General features: G+C 38.4%; 1 protein-coding gene across 1 annotated transcript in view; it reads left to right on the top strand.

Moving 5' to 3' along the window:
* The window catches only part of TEX11 (testis expressed 11), a gene marked incomplete at both ends in the record, with an annotated part of 320,506 nt that overhangs the window by 121,116 nt on the left and 177,650 nt on the right, over positions 1–21,740 (top strand). Inside the window, one exon of the mRNA XM_082682068.1 lies at positions 2,971–3,063. Coding sequence (XP_082538194.1) covers positions 2,971–3,063 — 93 coding nt within the window. The remainder of the gene's footprint in view (positions 1–2,970; positions 3,064–21,740) is intronic.

Below are 21,740 nucleotides of genomic sequence, written 5' to 3'. Positions count from 1 at the left end.
TCACTGGGCACATCATTTAATATCTCAGTGCATTAGTTTCTGTAAAGTTGATATAGAATTACCCTCCAGGTAAATTCTTGTACCCATGAATTAATTAATACATGTAAAGTGCTTAGGACAATGTTTGGCTATATAAGTTTTAGTTTTTGTTTGCATGTTCAAAAATTCTAGGTTTCTTTAACCACCCAGATAGAACATGCTTGGTATGGAAGTTAATTTTAATATTTTATCAAGTAAAATGTGATTATGTAAATAAATCTGATTTAAAACTAATTTAATACATGCCATAGCAGAATGGAATTTTTTTGAATATCCGTCTCTGCTTCTTACCATTATTACAGTATATCCCACAAAATGTAACTGAATACATACACACACATACACATATATATCTATACATATATTTATATGTATATACACACACACACACATATATATATATCAATATATCTAACAATGTGGTAGATGGGAAAAAAAGAGAAGTATAAAACGTGGCCTCTGCCCTTAAATAGCTTATGTTTAAAGGATGAAACTAATACAGGTGAATACAATGGAATATTATTCAGCCACGAAAAGGAAGGAAATTCTGACACATGCTACAACATAGATGAACCTTGAGGACATTATGCTAAGTGAAATAAGCCATTATCAAAAAGACATACTGTATGATTCCAGTTCAGTGAGATATGTTGGGTAGTCAAATTCATAGAGGTGGAAAATAGAATGGTGGTTGCAGAGGTTTGGAGGGAGGAGAACATGGGGAGCTATTGTTTAATGGGTAGAGAGTTCAATTTTGTGAGATTAAAAGAGTTCTGGAGATGTATGGTGGTGCTGGTTGCACAACAGTGTGAGTATACTTAATGCTACTGAACTGTACACTTAAAAATGGTTAAAATGGTCAATTTTATGTTATGTGTATTTCATCACAATTAAAAATAATGAAAATATATTATGATAGTGTCATATAATAGAATATCGTATAACAACGAGAATAGACTACAATAATTGTAACAGTATGGATGTTCTCACATATAATGTTGAACAAACAGAGCAAAATACAAAGTAGTACATACTGTATGATTCCATAAATGTGAATGCCAAAAGCAGGTAGAACTAATACATGGTGTTGGAAGTCAGATAATTGGTTACCCTTGTTTGGAATTGTGTCTGAAAAGAGATATGAGATGAGACTAATGTTCTGTTTCTTGATTTCTGTGTTGTTAACATATGTGTGCTCACTTTGTGACGATTCAGAGTTGTACCATTGAGATTTTGGAACTTTTTTGTATGTATTTTATACTTCAATTAAAATTTCAAAAAAAGATTTATAAAAATGAGTACAAGTGAAACAATTTGGGAAAAATAAGTGATAAACTGTGTGGTACTAACCTGAAGTATACGCAAAGGCATGCAGAAAAGGGGAATATTAATGTTGACTAGAATAGTTGAAGAAGCCTTTTGGTAGGAGATAGGCCTCGAAAAGCAGATGGGGTTCATGTAGTTAAAAGGGAGGGAGAAGGGAATATGAGGCAAGGGATCTAGGTGAGAAGACGTCTGGAGGAGGAAATGAGGATGGAAGGTAGGATTTAAGTGTGATTGAAATCTAATATTCATATTGCAAGGTATGGAGAAGTAAGATTATAAAATAGTTTTTCTTTCATGCTAGCAGTATTTTATTGTGGTATAACTTAAATAAATATATACACTAAATTGCACAAATTTTAAAGTTGTACAGCCTGATGAGTTTCAGTTTATCTATATAGTTTTGTAACTACCACACAGATCAAGATACAGAACTTTCCATCACCCTCAAAAGTTACCTTGGCCCCTTTCCAGTTAATAGCCATTCATACCCCCATGATAAAACCACTATTCTGACTTTTATTGCTGTAGAATATTTTTGGCTTATCTTGAACTGTGTATAAATGAAATCATACAGTATGTACTGTTTTATGTCTGGCTTCTTTTGCTTAACATAATAGTTTTGAGGTTCATCCATTTTGTTTTATCTTTCTGATTATTTGACCCTTTTACTATTACGAAATAGCTACAGTCTTTCTCAGAGATGCCATATTTACTCCATCAGAGTCCTCTGGGGAAGTTTATAAGTTGAGAGTTGCTCCACAATAATAATAATGATATTAAGTACATTATATCCATCTTGGTTTTTGAATTAAAAAACTGAAAGGTGTCACACCCTAAAAGTCATTTTTCTAGGGTTCGCAGAGCCCTAATGTGCTTAACATTTTTTTTTTAAATTAGAAGAACACCTTTGCCTGATCCTACTGTCCTCATTACACTTAGAGGCAGAATAGAATCTTCATTGAAATAGGCCTCCTACTTTCAAAATGTGAATCTATAGTTAAATAAGTCTGTGCTAAGTAGTTATTCCCCTTGTCAGTGTAGATCTGGCTGGAGAAACTGAATTATGAAATACTTTATTAATTTTAAAACTTGGTTGAGTTGGGAAAAATCTTGTCTATAGGAAAGTATATCTGCTCCTAGTGAAATGGTGGTATATGAGCCCTTGGTCCAATCTCAACTAGGCTATAAAGTCTTTGAGAGAGGGATTATGTCTTTCTATTTATTTCTTTTGATGGAGGCCTAATATAATGTTACCTAAACAGTAGGTGGTAAGATGATTACATTAAATATTGCTGTGCTTTCATTTCCTTATTTTTAAAGTGGGGATGATTAAGTACTTTACCACTAAAACAGTGTTAAGAAAATAATTATATTAACACAATTATATTAAATTTAAATAAGCTATTACTGTAAAATTCTCAGATGGTATTTGGTGTGGGTAGCATAATGATGAGACATATCCCAAGACTATGTGGTTGCTTAAGGAAATGCTATTTCATAATTATGACTGAGGTTTGAGAAATGCCTGTCACTGTGTGCTAGTCAGCTGTTGTATTGCAGTTAAACCCTCAGCTGTGTGTGTTTTTTTTCTATTTTTAATTATAGGGTAAAGTTCTACGGTTACTAGCCACTGCTTATATGGATTGGGACGGCAAAGAATATTATAAGGCTCTCAGCGCTGTAAACCTAGCAAACAAGGTATAAGAGGTTTTTTACTTTTGAAAATCAACTTAATGAAATTTTGAAAGCATTGATTCACATTTTGAAATCCAGTGTAGACATTTGCTCCAGTATTCCTGTTTTTTTTTTTAAAACAACAGATTGTTGCAATCTCTTCTGCAGCACAGAAAGGAAGAATAAAATATACCTCTGACAACAGATATTTTTGAAAAAAATTTTCTTTTGCACAAAACAGAAAAGGTTCTCCGATGTGAGTAAATTTTAGGATAAAGAAGTAAATGATAAAATAGGCAGATAATGGGATTTAGTTTAAGAAAACCAACATCAGTCTTTCACTTTCAGCTGATGCTCATACATACATACATACTCATATACATACATACATACATACATACAATACCTCTATACTCCTGGATAAGGAATATTGATAGGCTGATGCCTGTTTAAAGAGATTCAATTAGGATCAATGTGTTTTACTCTATAAGGCGATTAAATATACTGATACATTTTTAAAAATTTTTATTTATTTTGGCTGCATTGGATCTTCGTTGCTGGGCGCGGGCTTTCTCTAGTTGCGGTGAGCAGGGGCTACTCTTTGGTGCGGTGCACGGGCTTCTCATTGCGGTGGCTTCTCTTGTTGTAGAGCATGGGCTATAGGCACGCAGCTTCAGTAGTTGTAGCACATAGGCTCAGTCGTTGTAGCACGTGGGCTCTAGAGCGTGGGCTCAGTAGTTGTGGCACATGGGCTTATTGCTCCATGGCATGTGGGATCTTCCCAGACCAGGGATGGAACGCTTGTCCCCTGCATTGGCAGGCGGATTCTTAACCACTGCACCACCAAGGAAGTCCCTGATACATTTTCAAAAGATTTTTTCGACAAGATGGGAAGCATGAAAGTGAATAGTTGAATTTATCAGAATATTAAATTGCCCAAAGAAACCATTTACTTGAATTATATTTTCCTGAAATTTGTCAACGTGGTTGGGGTTATTTAATGCTGAAAAACTTATTTTACATTAATATTTTTAAATTAAAAAATATTAATATACATGAACATATTCAAAAGCTGTATCCTTTTTTTTTTTGCATTTGCTAAGATGCAAATCTAAATAAAAAATAGGATCCAAGACAACGGAGGAGGCTGCATACTAGCTACATGGCTTCTTGTCAGCATGTCTCTTTGTTCACTGGATACAGAAGTTGCAGTTTTTATTACAATAATCGTCCATCTGCATTACTCCTGACATCACATTTAATAGCCTAATTATTGACCCTGGACATTGATGAACTGGGTGCATTAGGATTTCAGTGGCAATATACACTTAAAAGAGTTTTATTTGTAAATAATTTCAAACCTAGAGAAAGATTGAAAGGATAAGAATAGTTCAAAGAATACCCGTCTATTTACTTTACCCAGAATCACCTGTTATTAACATTTTGTGCATTCTCTCTTCTCTGTATTATTGAGGAAATATAATTCATACATTCATCTTATTGAGGGTAATATATATTGATATCTATAATAATAATATGTGTTATATACACTCAGTAGTGAACTGTATAGCATGTTTTTCTCTCCAACATAGGACTAATCAATCTAGGATTAGGTATTGCATTTATGAGACATGTCTCTTTAGTCCCCTGTAATCTGGAACATTTCTGTAGCCTTTCTTTTGACTTTTGTGTCACTGATATTTTGGAAGAATACATTAGCTTCCTACCTTGTTTTAAATGAAAATTCATTTGAGATTTATCTGATGTTTCCTTGTGATTAGACTCATATTATGCATTTGTGACTGGAATACTGCATGAGTGATACTGTGTCCCTTCTCAGGGCATCACATTTGGAGGCCCCTGATGTCCATCTGCTCCTCATTGGTGATAATACTGATCACCTGTTCAAAAGTGTGTATCTTCACTGTATATTAACCATTTTTCCCTTGCAACCAATAAACACTTTAAAATTATGCATATACCCTGCTTTTTATTAAAAATTTCCTTAAGGGCTTCCCTGGTGGGGCAGTGGTTGAGAGTCCGCGTGCCGATGCAGGGGACATGGGTTCGTGCCCTGGTCCAGGAAGATCCCACATGCCGCGGAGCGGCTGGGCCCGTGAGCCATGGACACTGAGCCTGCGCGTCTGTGCTCCGCAGCGGGAGAGGCCACAACAGTGAGAGGCCCGCGTACCGCCAAAAAAAAAAAAAAATCCTTAAGAATTAGTGTTCTTGCCTGAATCAATCTTATGATGGTTGCCAAATAATCATTTTCTAACTGTAGCATTCCCTTCTTATTTACCAGTTGGCACTCAGCATTCTACTGTAAGCAAGAGCTCTCCCTTCTCCCATTTATTTAATATTTATTTATTTACTTATTGATTTATTCATTTGTTATCAGGATTTATCAGGGTTTTTGTATTCCTATTTTTCCACTGACATAATTCATTACTCTTAATTATCTTTTAACAGTTTTATTTAGGTATAATTAACATACAGTAAACTGCCCATATTTAAAGTAAAAAATTTGATGAGTTTTGACATGTGTGTATATCTGTGAAACAATCACCACAATCCGGATACTGAATATATACATCATTCCTCAAAGTTTCTTCACACCCTTTTGTCACCCCTCTTTCCCACTCTTCCCTAGGTAACAACTGATCTGCTTTCATAGATTAGTTTGCATTTTCTAGAGTTTTATACCAGTGGAATCATAGAGAATGTACTCTAGTTTTGAATGGCTTCTTGCATTCAGTACAGTTATTCTGAGATGATGTGTGTGTGCATAGTTTATTCCCAGGGTTCCGTAATATCTTATTGTATGGATATATACCATATTTGCTCTTAAATCTACTTTATCTTTTATTGATATAGTTACTTTAGCTTTTTTTGACTAGCGTTAGCATGGTGTATCTTGTTCTATTTGTTTTCCTATTTATGTCTTTATGTTTAAAATGCATCTCTTGTAAGCTGTATACAGTTGGGTTTTGCTTTTTTATCCACTCTGACAATCTCAGTCTTTTGACTGGGGTGTTTAGAATATTTACATTTGTTGTGATTATTGATGTGGTTAAGTTTGAGTCTATCACCGTGTAATTGTTTATTTGTCCTGCATATTCTTTATTCCCCTTTTCTTCTTTTTTTTCTGCCTTCTTTTGTAAGTTTGTATTCAAGTGAGTTTTTCTTCAAAACAATTTATGAGTCCAATGTAGTTTTTATTCCAACCTCCTGAAGAATCCATGTTGAAATATTATGAAAATACGGATTTCCCTGGTGGCACAGTGGTTAAGAATACACCTGCCAACGCAGGGGACAAGGGTTTGAGCTCTGGTCTGGGAAGATCCCACATGCCGTGGAGCAAATAAGCCCTGTGACACAACTACAGAGCCTGCGAGCCACGACTACTGAAGCCCACATGCCTAGAGCCCGTGCTCCATAACAAGAGAAGCCACTGCAGTAAGACTGCGCACCACAACAAAGAGTAGCCCCCACGCTCCGCAACTAGAGAAAAGCCCGCATGCAGCAACAAAGACCCAATGCAGCTAAAGATAAATAAATAAATAATTTATTTATTTAAAAAAAGAGGAGTATTATGAAAATATTTGCAGGATCATCTGGAGGAATAAACAGTGAGACTACTCAGGGAAATACTGAAAAAGGAGAGTGATCATAGAGGCTTTGTCACATTACATATTTGAATAATTTTTTAGATTCAATTTTATTTCTTCTGTTGGCTTATTAGTTGTAACTCTTTGTTTTGCTTTTCTACTGGTTTCTTTAGGGCTTATACTATATATCTTATCTTGGTCTACCTTCATATGTCATAATAGTGTACTTTTATATCTCCCAGCCTGGCCTTTATGCTACTGTTGTCATATGTTTTACTTTTACATATGTTATAAAATCCACAATACTATGTTATTATTTTTGTTTAAATTGTCAATTTTATTTTAAAAGAGATACAAATAAGAAAAAAACTTATGCATTTACACATGTAGTTACCATTTCAAGTAATCGTTATTCCTTTGTATACATCCAAATTTCCATTTGTTATTTTTCTTCTGCCTGAAGAACATTGTTTTGGGATTCTCCAAAGAGACTTTATAAAGAATTGGCTCATGCAGTTATGGAGGCTGGTGGGTCTCAAGATCTGCAGGATAAGTTGGCAAGACAGAGACTCAGGAAGGCTGATGGTATGGTTCCAGTCTGAGTCCAAAGGCCTGAGAACCAGGAGAGCCAATGATGTAGTTTCAGTCCAAAGGCTGGCAGGCCTGAAACGCAAGAAGGACCAGTGTTTCAGTTCCAGTCCGAATGCAGGAAAAAGCTGATGTCCAGTTCAAAAGCAGTCAGTCAGGAAGAGTTCTCTGTTACTCGGGAGAGGGTCAGCTTTTTTGTTCTGTTCAGGCCTTCAACTCATTGGATAAGGCGCACCCACATGCTGGGAAATCTGCTTTACCCAGTCTGTTTATCTATCTGTCTGTCTATCTATTTTTTTTTTTTCCGGTACGCGGGCCTCTCACTGTTGTGGCCTCTCCCATTGTGGAGCACAGGCTCTGGATGCGCAGGCTCAGTGGCCATGGCTCACGGGCCCAGCCGCTCCGCGGCATGTGAGATCTTCCCGGACCGGGGCACGAACCCATGTCCCCTGCATCGGCAGGCGGACTCTCAACCACTGTGCCACCAGGGAAGCCCTATCTATTTATTTATTTATAAATTTATTTACTTATTTATTTTTGGCTGCATTGGGTCTTCGTTGCTGCATGCAGGCTTTCTCTAGTTGTGGCGAGTGGGGGCTACTTTTCGTTGTGGTGTGTGGGCTTCTCACTGTGGTGGCTACTCTTGTTGTGGCTCACGGACTCTAGAGCACAGGCTCAGTAGCTGTGGGGCACGGGCTTATTTGCTCTGCGGCATGTGGGATCTTCCCGGACCAGGGCTCGAAACCGTTTCCCCTGCATTGGCAGGTGGATTCTTAACCACTGCACCACCAGGGAAGCCCCAGTCTATTGATTTAAATGTTAATCTCATCCAGAAGCACTCTCACAGAAAGACCAGAATAATGTTTGACAAAATATCTGGGTACCCTGTGGCGCAGTCAAGTTGACATATAAAATTAACCATCATTGACACCTTTTAACATTTCTTGTAGTGCTGGTCTATTGGTGATGACTTATTTCAGCATTTGTGCCTTTGAAAATGTCTTTATGTCACATTATTAAAAATATATTTATTTATTTATTTATTTGGCTGCAGTCGGTCTTAGTTGTGGCATGTGGGATCTTCAATCTGTGTTGCAGCATGTGGGTTCTTAAGTTGCGGCATGCAAACTCTTAGTTGCAGCATGCATGTGGGATCTAGTTTCCCAACCAGGGATTGAACCAGGGCCCCCTGCATTGGGAGTGCGGAGGCTCAACCACTGGACCACCAGGGAAGTCCCTATTTCACATTATTTTTAAAAAATCTTTTTATTTTTAATACTTATAGAGTAACAGGAAGTTGCAAAAATGGTACAAAGAAAAATAATTAAAATAAAAGCAGTAGATTCAGAAGAAAATTTTAACACCCCCCCCGAAATAGTACAAAGAAGTCCCATGTACCCTTTACCAAGTTTCCTCTGATGGTTAACTGCTGCATTACTATAATACATCAAAAACAGCAGATTGTCATTGGTACATTGTACGTGTATAGTTTTATGCCATTTTATCCCATGTGTAGATGCATGTAAGTACCACTGCAGTAATATACAGAACTATCCCATCACCCCAAAGATTTTCCTCATACTACCCCTTCATATGCACACCCATACCTGCTCCACCCCCCACCATCCCTAAGCCCTTGCAAACACTATTCTTCATCTCTATAATTTTGTCATTCCAAGAATATTATATAAATGTAATCATACAGTTTATGACTTTTAGAAGATTAGCTTTTTTTACTTAGCATAATGCCCTTGAAATCCATTCAAGTTTCTGTGTGTATTAATACTTGGTTTCTTTTATCACTGAGTGGTGCATGGTATGGATGGTATCACAGTGTGTTTAACCATTCACCTACTAAAGGAAATATTGGTTGTTTTCAGATTTTGGCTATTATGAGTAAAGCTGCTATGGTATTTGTGTATAGGTTTTTGTGTGGGATGTAAGTTTTCATTTTCCTGGATAAATGACTAGGTGTACAATTGTTGGGCTATTTTGTTTTTAAGAAATTGTCAAACTGTTTACCAGAGTGGCTGTACCATGTTGCATTCCTACCAACAATGTATGAGAGTTTTAGTTTCTTTTCCTTCTTGCTGGCATTTGTCATTGTCCCTGTTTTTATATTTTAGCTGTTCTAATAGGTATGTAGTGATTTTAATTTATACTTTCTTACTGGCTAATGATGTTGAACACCTTTGCAGGTGCTCCTCTTTGGTGAAATGTCTCTTCGTAACGCTTGTGCATTTCACACTTGGATTGCTCAAATTTTACTGTTGAGTTTGATAAGATAAGATATTCTAGATAAGAGTTGTTTGTCACATATGTGGATTGCAAATATTTTCTCCCTGTCTGTAAGCTGTCTTTTCATCTTCTTAACAGGGTGTGATTTATGGCCCAGGATATAGTATATCTTGGTAAATGTCCTGTGGACACTTGGGGGAAAAAAAGTGTATTCAGCTCTTTTGGGGTGGAATGTTGTATAAATGTCAATTACAGTTGACCCTTGAACAACATGGGTCGACACCCTGCACAGTTGAAAAGCCATGTATAACTTTATAGTGGGCCAGTCGTATCTGTAGTTCCATATGCATGGATCATGTAGTACTGTAGTATTTATTGAAAAAAATCCACACATAAGTGGACCTGCACAATTCAAACCCTTGTTGTTCAAGGGTCAGCTGTAGATCCTGTTGATTGATGATGTTGAGATCTTCAATATCTTTGCTGAGTTTTTGTCTAGTTCTATGAATTTTGAAGGTAGGGATGTTTAAATTTCCAACTATAATTGTGGATTTGTCTATTTCCTCTTTTATTTCTGTAAATTTTTACTTCAGATATTTTACAGCTCTTTTGTTTGGTGCATATGTATTTAGAGTTACTATTTCTTCATGGTAGATTGAGCCTTTTATCATTCTATAATGTCTCTTTCTGTCCCTGGTAATTATTTTTTTGATGTACAGTCTACTTTATCTGATATGAATATAGCTATTCCTACTTTCATATTGTTAAATTTTTCACAGCATATAATTTGCCATCTTAACTGTTTTTAATTATACAGTATAGTGGCCTTGAGTACATTCATATTGTGAAACCATCACCAACATTCTTCTCCAGAACTCTTCATCTTGTAAAATGTAAACTCTGTACCCAATATATAATAACTCCCTATTCCTCTCTCTTCCAGTTCCTGGAAACCACCATTCTACTTTCAGTCTCTATGAATTTGACTACTCTAGATATCTCATATAAGTTAAAAAAAACAGTATTTGTCCTTTTGTGACTGGTGTATTTCACGTAGCATAATGTCCTTGAGGTTCATCCACGTTGTAACATGTGTCAGAATTTCCTTTCTTTTTAAGACTGAATAATATTCCACTGTATGTATATACCACATTTTGCTTATACATTCATCCATTTATGCGCATGTTCGTTGTTTTCACCTTTGGCTATTGTGAATAATGCTGCTGTGAATGTGGGTGTACAAATAGCTGTTTGGTTCCCTGATTTCAATTTTTTTGGGGTATAAACCCAGAAGTGGAACTTCTAGGTCATATTGCAATTCTATTTTTAATTTTTTTGAGGAAACACACTACTGTTTTTTCCGTAACAGCTGCACCATTTTAAATTTCAGCCAAAAGTATACAAGGGTTTCAATTTCTCCACATCCCTGCAAACACTGTTATTATTATTTTTTGATAGTAGACATGCTAATGGGTGTAGGGTGCACCATTTGATTTTTTTTTTTTTGTCTGCGTTCGGTCTTCGTTGCTGTGTGTGGGCTTTCGTGTGTTGTGGTGAGCGGGGGCTACACTTTGTTTCAGTGTGCAGCCTTCTCATTGAAGTGGCTTCTCTTGGTTGTGGAGCACAGGCTCTAGGCATGTGGGCTGCAGCAGTTGTGGCTCGTGGGCTCTAGAGCGCAGGCTCAGTAGTTGTGGCACATGGGCTTAGTTGCTCCGTGGCATGTGGGATCTTCCTGGGTCAGGGCTCAAACCCGTGTCCCCTTCATTGGCAGGCGGATTCTTAACCACTGCGCCACTAGGGAAGTCCCCCATTTGTTTTTTTTTTTTTGCGGTACCCGGGCGTCTCACTGTTGTTGCCTCGCCCGTTGTGGAGCACAGGCTCTGGACGCACAGTCTCAGTGGCCATGGCTCATGGGCCCAGCTGCTCCACGGCATGTGGGATCCTCCCGGACCGGGGCACAATCCCGTGTCCCCTGCATCAGCAGGCGGACTCTCAACCACTGCGCCACCAGGGAAGCCCCTCCATTTGTTTTTGAATGATACTGTTTCTGGGTATAGAATTTGAAATGGAGAGCTTTTTTTTTTTGAGAATTTTAAAGATATTGTTTACAGTTTGCATGTTACATCGTTTCTGATAAGAAATATGACACAGTCCTTATTTTTGTTCTTTATGTAACATGCCCTTTTTCTCTGGCTAATATTTGGATTTTCTGTTTGTCACTGGTTTTGAGCAGTTTGTTGATGATGTACTTCGAAGTAATTTTCTTTGTTTCTTGTGCTTGGGGCTCTTTGAGCATCTTGAATCTCTGGGATCATGGCTTTCATTATGTTTGGAAAGTTACAGTATTTTTTGAAATATTTTTTTCTGCTTCACCCTCAGACACTAATTACTCATATATTAGGTTGTTTGAAGTCGTTCCCACAGTTCACTTATGCTGTTGACATTTAAAAAGATTTTTGGGGGCAGGCTTCAAGATGGCAGAAGAGTAAGAGGTGGAGATCACCTTCCTTCCCACAAATACATCAGAAATACATCTACATGTGGAACAACTCCTACAGAACACCTACTGAACACTGGTAGACCTCAGACCTCCCAAAAGGCAAGAAACTCCCCATGTACCTGGGTAGGGCAAAAGAAAAAAGAGAGAGAAAAGAATAGGGACGGGACCTGCACCAGTGGGAGGGAGCTGTGAAGGAGGAAAGGTTTCCACACACTTGGAAGACCCTTCGCGGGTGGAGACTGCGGGTGGCGGAGGGGGGAAGCTTTGGAGCCATGGAGGAGAGCGCAGCAAGTGGTGCGGAGGGCAAAGCGGAGAGATTCCCACACAGAGGATCGGTGCTGACCAGCACTCACCAGCTCGAGAGGCTTGTCTGCTCACCCACCAGGGCAAGTGGGGGCTGCGAGCTGAGGCGGCTTTGGTCGGATCCCAGGGAGAAGACTGGGGTTGGCTGCATGAACACAGCCTGAAGGGGGCTAGTGTGCCAGAGCTAGCCGGGAGGGAGTCTAGGAAAACGTCTGGAGCTGCTGAAGAGGCAAGAGACTTTTTCTTGCCTCTTTGTTTCCTGCTGCGCGAGGAGACAGGATTAAGAGCACCGCTTATAAGAGCTCCAGAGACGGGCGTGAGCCACGGCTGTCAGTGCAGATCCCAGAGACGGGGATGAGACACTAAGGCTGCTGCTGCTGCAGCAGCCACCAAGAAGCCTGTGTGCAAGCACATGTCATTCTCCACACCTACCTTCCCAGGAGCCTGTGCAGCCCGCCACTGCCAGGGTCCCATCATCCAGGCACAACTTCCCCGGGAGAACACACAGCACACCTCAGGCTGGTGCAACGTCACACTGGCCTCTGCCGCTGCAGGCTTGCCCTGCATTCCATACTCCTCCCTCTACCTGGCCTGAGTGAGTCAGCTCAGGCCAATCAGCTGCCCAATCAGCTGCTCCTTTAACCCCGTCCTGTCTGAGTGAAGAACAGACGCCCTCAGGCGACCTACACGCATAGGCGGGTCCAAATCCAAAGCTGAACTCTAGGAACTGTGCGAACAAAGAAGAGAAAGGGAAATTTCTCCCAGCAGCCTCAGGAACAGCAGATTAAATCTCCACAATCAACTTGATGTACCCTGCATCTGTGGAATACCTGAATAGACAACAAATCATCCCAAATTGAAGAGGTGGACTTCGGGAGCAACAATATATATATATATTTTTTCCCTTTTCCTCTTTTTGTGAGTGTGTATGTGTGTGCTTCTGCGTGTTATTTTGTCTGTATAGCTTTGCTTTTAACATTTGTCTTAGGGTTGTGCTGTCCTTTTTTTTTTTAGATATAGTTTTTAGTGCTTGTTATCATTGGTGGATTTGTTTTTTCGTAAGGTTGCTCTCTTCTTTCTTTTTTTATTACTTAAAATTTTTTTAATAATTATTTTTTAATAACTTTACATTATTTTATTTTATTTTATTTTTTTCTTTCATTATTTATTTTTTTTCCCTTTTATTCTGAGCCATGTGGATGACAGGCTCTTGGTGTTCCAGCCAGGCGTCAGGGCTGTGCCTCTGAGGTGGGAGAGCCAAGTTCAGGACATTGGTCCACAAGAGACCTCCCAGCTCCATGTAATATCAAACAGCGAAAATCTCTCAGAGATCTCCATCTCAGTTCCAACACCCAGCTCCACTCAATGACCAGCAAGTTACAGTGCTGGACACACTATGCCAAACAACTAGCAAGACAGGAACACAACCCCTCCCATTAGCAGAGAGGCTGGCTAAAATCATATTAAGGTCACAGACAACCTAAAAACACCACCAGATGTGGACTTGCCCACCAGAAAGACAAGATGCAGCCTCATCCACCAGAACACAGGCATTAGTCCTCTCCACCAGGAAGCCTACACAACCCACGGAACCAACCTTAGCCACTGGGGGAGACACCAAAAACAATGGGAACTACGAACCTGCAGCCTGCAAAAAGGAGAACCCAAACACGGCAAGTTAAGCAAAATGAGAAGACAGAGAAACACACAGCAGATGAAGGAGCAAGGTAAAAACCCACCAGACCTAACAAATGAAGAGGAAATAGGCAGTCTACCTGAAAAAGAATTCAGAATAATGATAGGAAAGGTGATGCAAAAGCTTGGAAATAGATTGGAGAAAATACAAGAAACATTTAACAAGGACATAGAAGAACTAAAGAGCAAATGAACAATGATGAACAACACAATAAATATAATATAAAATTCTCTAGAAGGGATCAATAGCAGAATAACTGAGGCAAAAGAACAGATAAGTGACCTGGAAGATAAAATAGTGGAAATAACTACAGCAGAGCAGAATAAAGAAAAAAGAATGAAAAGAATTGAGGACAGTCTCAGAGACCTCTGGGACAACATTAAATGCACCAACATTTGAATGATATGGGTCCCAGAAGAAGAAGAAGAAAAGAAAGGGACTGAGAAAATATTCCAAGATATTATAGTTGAAGATTTTCCTAATATGGGAAAGGAAATAGTTAATCCAGTCCAGAAAGCACTCAGATCAATTGAATTCGAAATGAAAAAGGAGAAGTAACAACTGATACTGCAGAAATACAAAGGATCATGAGAGATTACAAGCAACTGTATACCAATAAAATGGACAACCTGGAAGAAATGGACAAATTCGTAGAAATGCACAACCTTCTGAGACTGAACCAGGAAGAAATAGAAAATATGAACAGGCTAGTCACAAGCACTGAAATTGAAAGTGTAATTAAAAATCTTCCAACAAACAAAAGCCCAGGACCAGATGGCTTCACAGGCGAATTCTATCAAACATTTAGAGAAGAGCTAACACGTATCCTTCTCAAACTCTTCCAAAATATAGCAGAGGGAGGAACACTGCCAAACACGTTCTGTGAGGCCACCATCACCCTGGTACCAAAACCAGATAATGATTTCACGAAGAAAGAAAACTACAGGCCAATATCACTGATGAATAGAGATGCAAAAATCCTCAACAAAATACTAGCAAACAGAATCCAACAGCACATTAAAAGGATCATACACCATGATCAAGTGGGGTTTATCCCAGGAATGCAAGGACTCTTCAACGTATGCAAATCAATCAGTGTGATACACCATATTAACAAATTGAAGGAGAAAAACCATATGATCATCTCAATAGATGCAGAGAAAGCTTTTGACAGAATTCAACACCCATTTATGATAAAAACTCTCCAGAATATAGGCATAGAGGGAACTTACCTCAACATAATAAAGGCTGTATTATGGCAAACCCACAGCCAACATCGTCCTCAATGGTGAAAAATTGAAATCATTTCCAATAAGATCAGGAAAAAGACATGGTTACCCACTCTCACCACTAGTATTTAACATAATTTTGGAAATTTTGGCCACAGCAATCAGAGAAGAAAAAGAAATGAATCCAAATCAGAAAAGAAGTAAAGTTGTCACTGTTTGCAGATGACATATACTATACATAGAGAATCTTGAAGAAGCTACCAGAAAACTACTAGAGCTGGTCAATGAATTTGGTAAAGTAGCAGGATACAAAATTAATGCAGAGAAATCTCTTGCATTTCTATATACTAATGATGAAAAATCTGAAAGTGAAGTTAAGAAAACTCTCCCATTTACCATTGCAACAAAAGGAATAAAATACCTAGGAATAAAGCTACCTAAGGAGACAAAACACCTGTATGCAAAAAATTTTAAGACACTGATGAAAGAAATTAAAGATGATACAAATAGATGGAGAGATATACCATGTTCTTGGATTAGAAGAATCAACATTGTGAAAATGACTCTACTACCCAAAGCAATCTACAGATTCTATGCAATCCCTATCAAACTACCAATGGGATTTTTCACAGAACTAGAACAAAAAATTTCACAATCTGCATTAAAACACAAAAGACCCCAAATAGCCAAAACAATCTTGAGAAGGAAAAACGGAGCTGGAGGAATCAGGCTCCCTGAATTCAGAATATATTACAAAGCTACAGTCGAGACAGTATGGTACTGACACAAAAACAAATATAGATCACTGGAACAGGATAGAAAGCCCAGAAATAAACCCACACACATACGGTCACCCTATGTTTGATAAAGGAGGCAAGAATATACAGTGGAGAAAAGACAGCCTCTTCAATAAGTGGTGCTGGGAAAACTGGACAGCTACGTGTAAAAGAATGAAATTAGAACAGTCTCTAACACCGTACATAAAAATAAACTCAAAATGGATTAAAGACCTAAATGTAAGGCCAGACACTATCAAACTCTTAAGAGGAAAACATAGGCAGAACACTCTGTGACATAAATCACAGCAAGATCCTTTTTGACCCACCTCCTAGAGAATTGAAAATAAAAACAAAAATAAACAAATGGGACCTAATGAAACTTCAAAGCTTTTGCACAGCAAAGGAAAACATAAACAAGACCAAACGACAACCCTTAGAATGGGAGAAAATATTTGCAAATGAAGCAACTGAGAAAGGATTAATCTCCAAAATTTACAAGCAGCTCATGCAGCTCAATATCAAAAACACAAACAACCCAATCCAAAAATGGGCAGAAGACCTAAATAGACGTTTCTCCAAAGAAGACATACAGATTGCCAACAAACACATGAAAGAATGCTCACCATCATTAATCATTAGAGAAATGCAAATCAGAACTGCAATGAGATATCATCTCACACCGGTCAGAATGGCCATCATCAAAAAATCTACAAACAAAAAATGCTGGAGATGGTGTGGAGAAAAGGAACACTTTTACGCTGTTGGTGGGAATGTAAATTGATACAGCCACTATGGAGAGCAGTATGGAGGTTCCTTAAAAAACTAACAGTAGAACTACTGTACGACCCAGTACTGGTCATATACCCTGAGAAAACCATAATTCAAAAAGAGTCATGTACCAAAATATTCATTGCAGCTGTATTCACAGTAGCCAGGACATGGAAGCCACCTAAGTGTCCATCAAGAGATGGATGGATAAAGTTGATGTTGCACATATATGCAATGGAATATTACTCAGCCATAAAAAGAAACGAAATTGAGTTATTTCTAGTGAAATGCATGGACCTGGAGTCTGTCATACAGAGTGAAGTAAGTCAGAAAGAGAAAAAGAAGTACCGTATGCTAACACATATATATGGAATCTAAGAAAAAAAAGAAAAGAAAAAAAGAAGCTCCTGAAGAACCTAAGGGCAAGACGCGAATAAAGACACAGACCTACTAGAGAATGGACTTGAGGATACGGGGAGGTGGAAGGGTTAGCTGTGACAAAGCGAGAGAGTGGCATGGATATATACACACTACCAAATGTAAAATAGATAGCTAGTGTGAAGCAGCCGCATAGCACAGGGAGATCACCTCGGTGCTTTGTGACCACCTAGAGGGGTGGGATAAGGAGGGTGGGAGGGAGGGAGATGCAAGAGGGAAGAGATATGGGAACATATATATATGTATAACTGATTCACTTTGTTATTAAGCAGAAACTAACACAATTTTAAAGCAATTATACTCCAATAAAGATGTTTTTAAAAAAAACAAGATGCAGACGTACTGGAGAATGGACTTGAGGATGCGGGGAGGGGAAGGATAAGCTGGGACAAAGTGAGAGAGTGGCATGGACATATATGCACTACCGAATGTAAAATAGATAGCTAGTGGGAGGCAGCCACGTAGTACATGGAGATCAGCTCGATGCTTTGTGACCACCTAGAGGGGTGGGAGGGAGGGAGATGCAAGAGGAAAGAGATATGAAGATATATGTATATGTATAACTGATTCATTTTGTTATAAACAGATACTAACACACCATTGTAAAGCAATTGTACTCCCATAAAGATGTTAAAAAATTTAAAAATTTGAAAAATAAAAAGGTTTTTTTCGTCTGTGTTTCATTTTGGAATGTTTTGTATTGCTATGACTTGAAGTTCATTAATTTTTGTTTTTCAGTGTCTGAACTTCTGTTAATCCCATCTGCTATAAGCTGAATATTTGTATCCCCCGACCCCAAATTCATACACTGAAATTCTAACTCCAAGGTGATGGTATTAGGAGGTGGGGTCTTTGCAGGTGATTACATCCTGAGGGCAGAGTCCTGATGATTGGGATTAGTGCCTTTATATAGGATGCCTGAGAGAGAGCTCCCTCACCCCTTTTGCCATTTAAGATTCCAGTGAGAAAGGAGACATTTATGAGGAAGTGGGCTCTTACCAGACACTGAATATGCTGGTGCTATGATTTTGGACCTCCCAGCCTCCAGAACTGTGAGAAATAGATGTTTGTTGTTTATAAGACACCCAGTTTATGCTATTTTTGTTATAGCAGCCCAAATGGACTGACACCATCTCATATAGTTTTCACGTCAGATTTTGCAATTTTTATTTGTGGAAGTTTAATTTGGATCATTTTTATGTCTTCCGTGTCTCTGATTAGCTTTTTGAGATATGAAATATAATTTTACTCACTCTTTTAATGTCCTTCTCTGCTAATTCTTGTATCTGTGTCACTTCTGGGTCAGTTTCCGTTGGTTATCTCCCCGGTATGGATCATGTTTTCCTGCCTCTTCCCAGGCCTCATCGTCTTTCATTGGATGTCAAGTGTTGTGAATTTTACATTGTTGGGTGCTAGATATTTTTGTAATAGTATAAATCTTGTTGAGCTTTATTACAGGAAGCAGGCAAGTTATAGGCGTACCTCAGAGATATTGTAAGTTAGTTCCAGACCACCACAATAAAGTATCACAATAATGTGAGTCACACGAATTTTTTGTTTTCCTAGTGCATATGGAAGTACGTTTATAATGTAGTCTATTAAGTGTGTAATAGCATTATGTCTAAAAAACAATATCAGTACCTTAATTAAAAATATTTTATTGCTAAAAAATGCTAACCATTGTCTGAGCATTCAGCAAATCATAGTAATCTTTTTGCTGGTGGAGGGTCCTGCCTCGATTTTGATGGCTCCGGACTGATCAGGGAGGTTGTTGCTGAAGGTTGGGGTGGCTGTGGCATTTTCTTAAAATAAGATGAGAAAGAAGTTTGTCCCATCAATCAAACCTTCCTTTTACAGACGATTTGTTTTTAGCATACAATGCTATTTTGATAGCATTTTACCCACAGTAAAACTTCTTTCAAATTTGGAGTCAATCCTCTCAAACCCTACTTCTGCTTTATCAACTAAGTTTAATATTCTAAATCTTTTGTTGTCATTTCAACAGTCTTCACAGCATCTTCACCAGGAGTAGATTCCATCTCCAGAAACCACTTTCTTTTCTCATCTATAGGAAGCAACTCTTCATTCATTAAAGTTTTTTTTTAACATTTTTATTGGAGTATAATTGCTTTACAATGGTGTGTTAGTTTCTGCTTTATAACAAAGTGAATCAGTTATACATATACAGATGTTCCCATATCTCTTCCGTCTTGCGTCTCCCTGCCTCCCACCCTCCCTATCCCACCCCTCTAGGTGGTCACAAAGCACTGAGCTGATCTCCCTGTGCTATGCAGCTGCTTCCCACTAGCTGTCTACCTTACATTTGGTAGTGTATTATGTCCATGCCTCTGTCTCGCTTTGTCACAGCTTACCCTTCCCCCTCCCCATATCCTCAAGTCCATTCTCTAGTAGGTCTGTGTCTTCCTGTCTTACCCCTAGGTTCTTCACATTCATTAAACTTTTATCATGAGATTGCAGCAGTTCAGTTCCATCTTTAGGTACTGCTTCCAATTCTAGTTCTCTTGCTCTTTCTACCACATCTGCAGTTACTTCCTCCACTAAAGTCTTGAACCACTCAAAGTCATCCATGTGGGTTGATGTCAGCTCCTTCCAAACTCCTATTAATGTTGATATTTTGACCTTTCCCCATGAATCACAAATGTTTATAATGGCATCTAGAATGGCGAATCCTTTCCAGAAGATTTTCTGTTTACTTTGCCTGGATCCATCAGAGGAATCACTATCATGGCAGCTATAGTGTTATGAAATATATTTGTTAAATAATAAAACTCAAAATTTAAAATTCCTCCTTGATTCGTAGGCTGCAGAATGGATGTTGTGTTAGCAAGCATGAAAACATTAATTTTATTGTACATCTCCATCAGAGTTCTTGGGTGACCAAGTGCATTGTCAAAGTAATATTTTGAAAGGAATCTTTTTTCCTGAGCAGTAGTCCTCAACAGTGGGCTTAAAATATTCAGTAGACCATGTTGTGAACAGATGTGCTGTCATGCAGGCTTTGTTGTTCCATTTACAGAGCACAGAAGAGTAGATTTAGCATAATTCTTAAGGGCCCTAGGATTTTAGGAGTGGTTAATGAGCATTGGCTTCAACTGAAGGTCACCAGCTACATTAGTCTCTAACAAGAGAGTTAGCCTGGCCTTGGAAGCTTTGAAGCCAAGCATTGACTTCTCTCTAGCTATGAAAGTCCTAGATGGCATCCTCTTCCATTAGAAGGCCGTTTTGCCTACAGTGAAAATCTGTTGTTTAATGTAGCTACCTTCATTGATTATCTTAGCTAGATATTGTGGATAACTTGCTGTAGCTGTTACATTAGCACTTGCTGCTTCACCTTGTACTTATATGTTAAGGAGTCAGCTTCTTTCCTTAAACCTCAGGAACTAATCTCGGCTAGCTTTAAACTTTTGTTCTGTAGCTTCCTCACCTCTCTCAACCTTCAAACAATTGAAGAGAGATAGGACCTTGCTCTGGATTAGGCTTTGGCTTAAGGGAATGTTTTGGCTGGTTTGGTCTTCTTTCCAGACCACTAAAACTTTCTGTATCGGTAATAAGACTGTTTCACTGTCTTATCATTCATGTGTTCACTGGAGTTGCACTTCTAATTTCCTTCAAGAATTTTTCCTTTGCATTCAGAACTTGGCTAACTGGTACAAGAGGCCTAGGTTTCAGCTTATCTTGGCTTTCAGCATGCCTTCCTCACTAAGCTTAATTATTTCTAGCTTTTGATTTAAAGTGAGAGGCATACGACTCTTCATGTGAACACTTAGAGGCCTTTGTAGGGTTATTAATTGGTTAATTTCAATACTGTTGGGTCTCAGGGACTAGGGAGGCCTGAGGAGAGGGAGAGAGATGGGGGACTGCCTAGTTGGTGGAGCAGTCAGAATACAGACAACGTTTAAGTTCGCCGTCTTATATGGACACAGTTCATGGCATCCCAGAACAATTACAATAGTAACATCAAAAATCACTGAGAACAGATCACCATAACAAATATAATAATATAAAAGTTGAAATATTGCAAACCAAAATGTGACACAGAAACACAAAGTGAGTAAATGCTATCAGAAAAATGGCACTGATAGAGTTGCTTGACGCAGGATTAACACAAAATGTAAAAACACAGTATCTGTGTTTGTAAAAAACACAGTATCTGTGTTTAGTATGTATGTATGTATGTATGTATGTATGTATGTATGTAAAAAACACAGTATCTGTGAAGTGCAATAAAGTGAAGTGCAGTAAAATGAGGTATTCCTGTACTTGGAAACAGTTTGATCCTGCAGTTAGTAGTACTCCTAACTCTTGCTTGGTATGAAACATTTCCTCATGTGCTTTGTAATTTGGGATTGTTAGTTTATCTTTAGTGTTAATCTTTTAGAATCCTTTACAACCTGGATTGAGGACATGGCCATATATCTATTTTTTTTTTTTTGATGTGGACCATTTTTAAAGTTTTTATTGAATTTGTTACAATATTGTTTCTGTTTTATGTTTTGGTTTTTTGGCCCCGAGGCATGTGGGATCTTAGCTCCC

This window comes from Grampus griseus, assembly GCF_964374135.1.
Source record: "Grampus griseus genome assembly, chromosome: X".
Lineage (NCBI taxonomy): Eukaryota > Metazoa > Chordata > Mammalia > Artiodactyla > Delphinidae > Grampus > Grampus griseus.
This window is presented reverse-complemented; position numbering and strand designations above follow the sequence as displayed.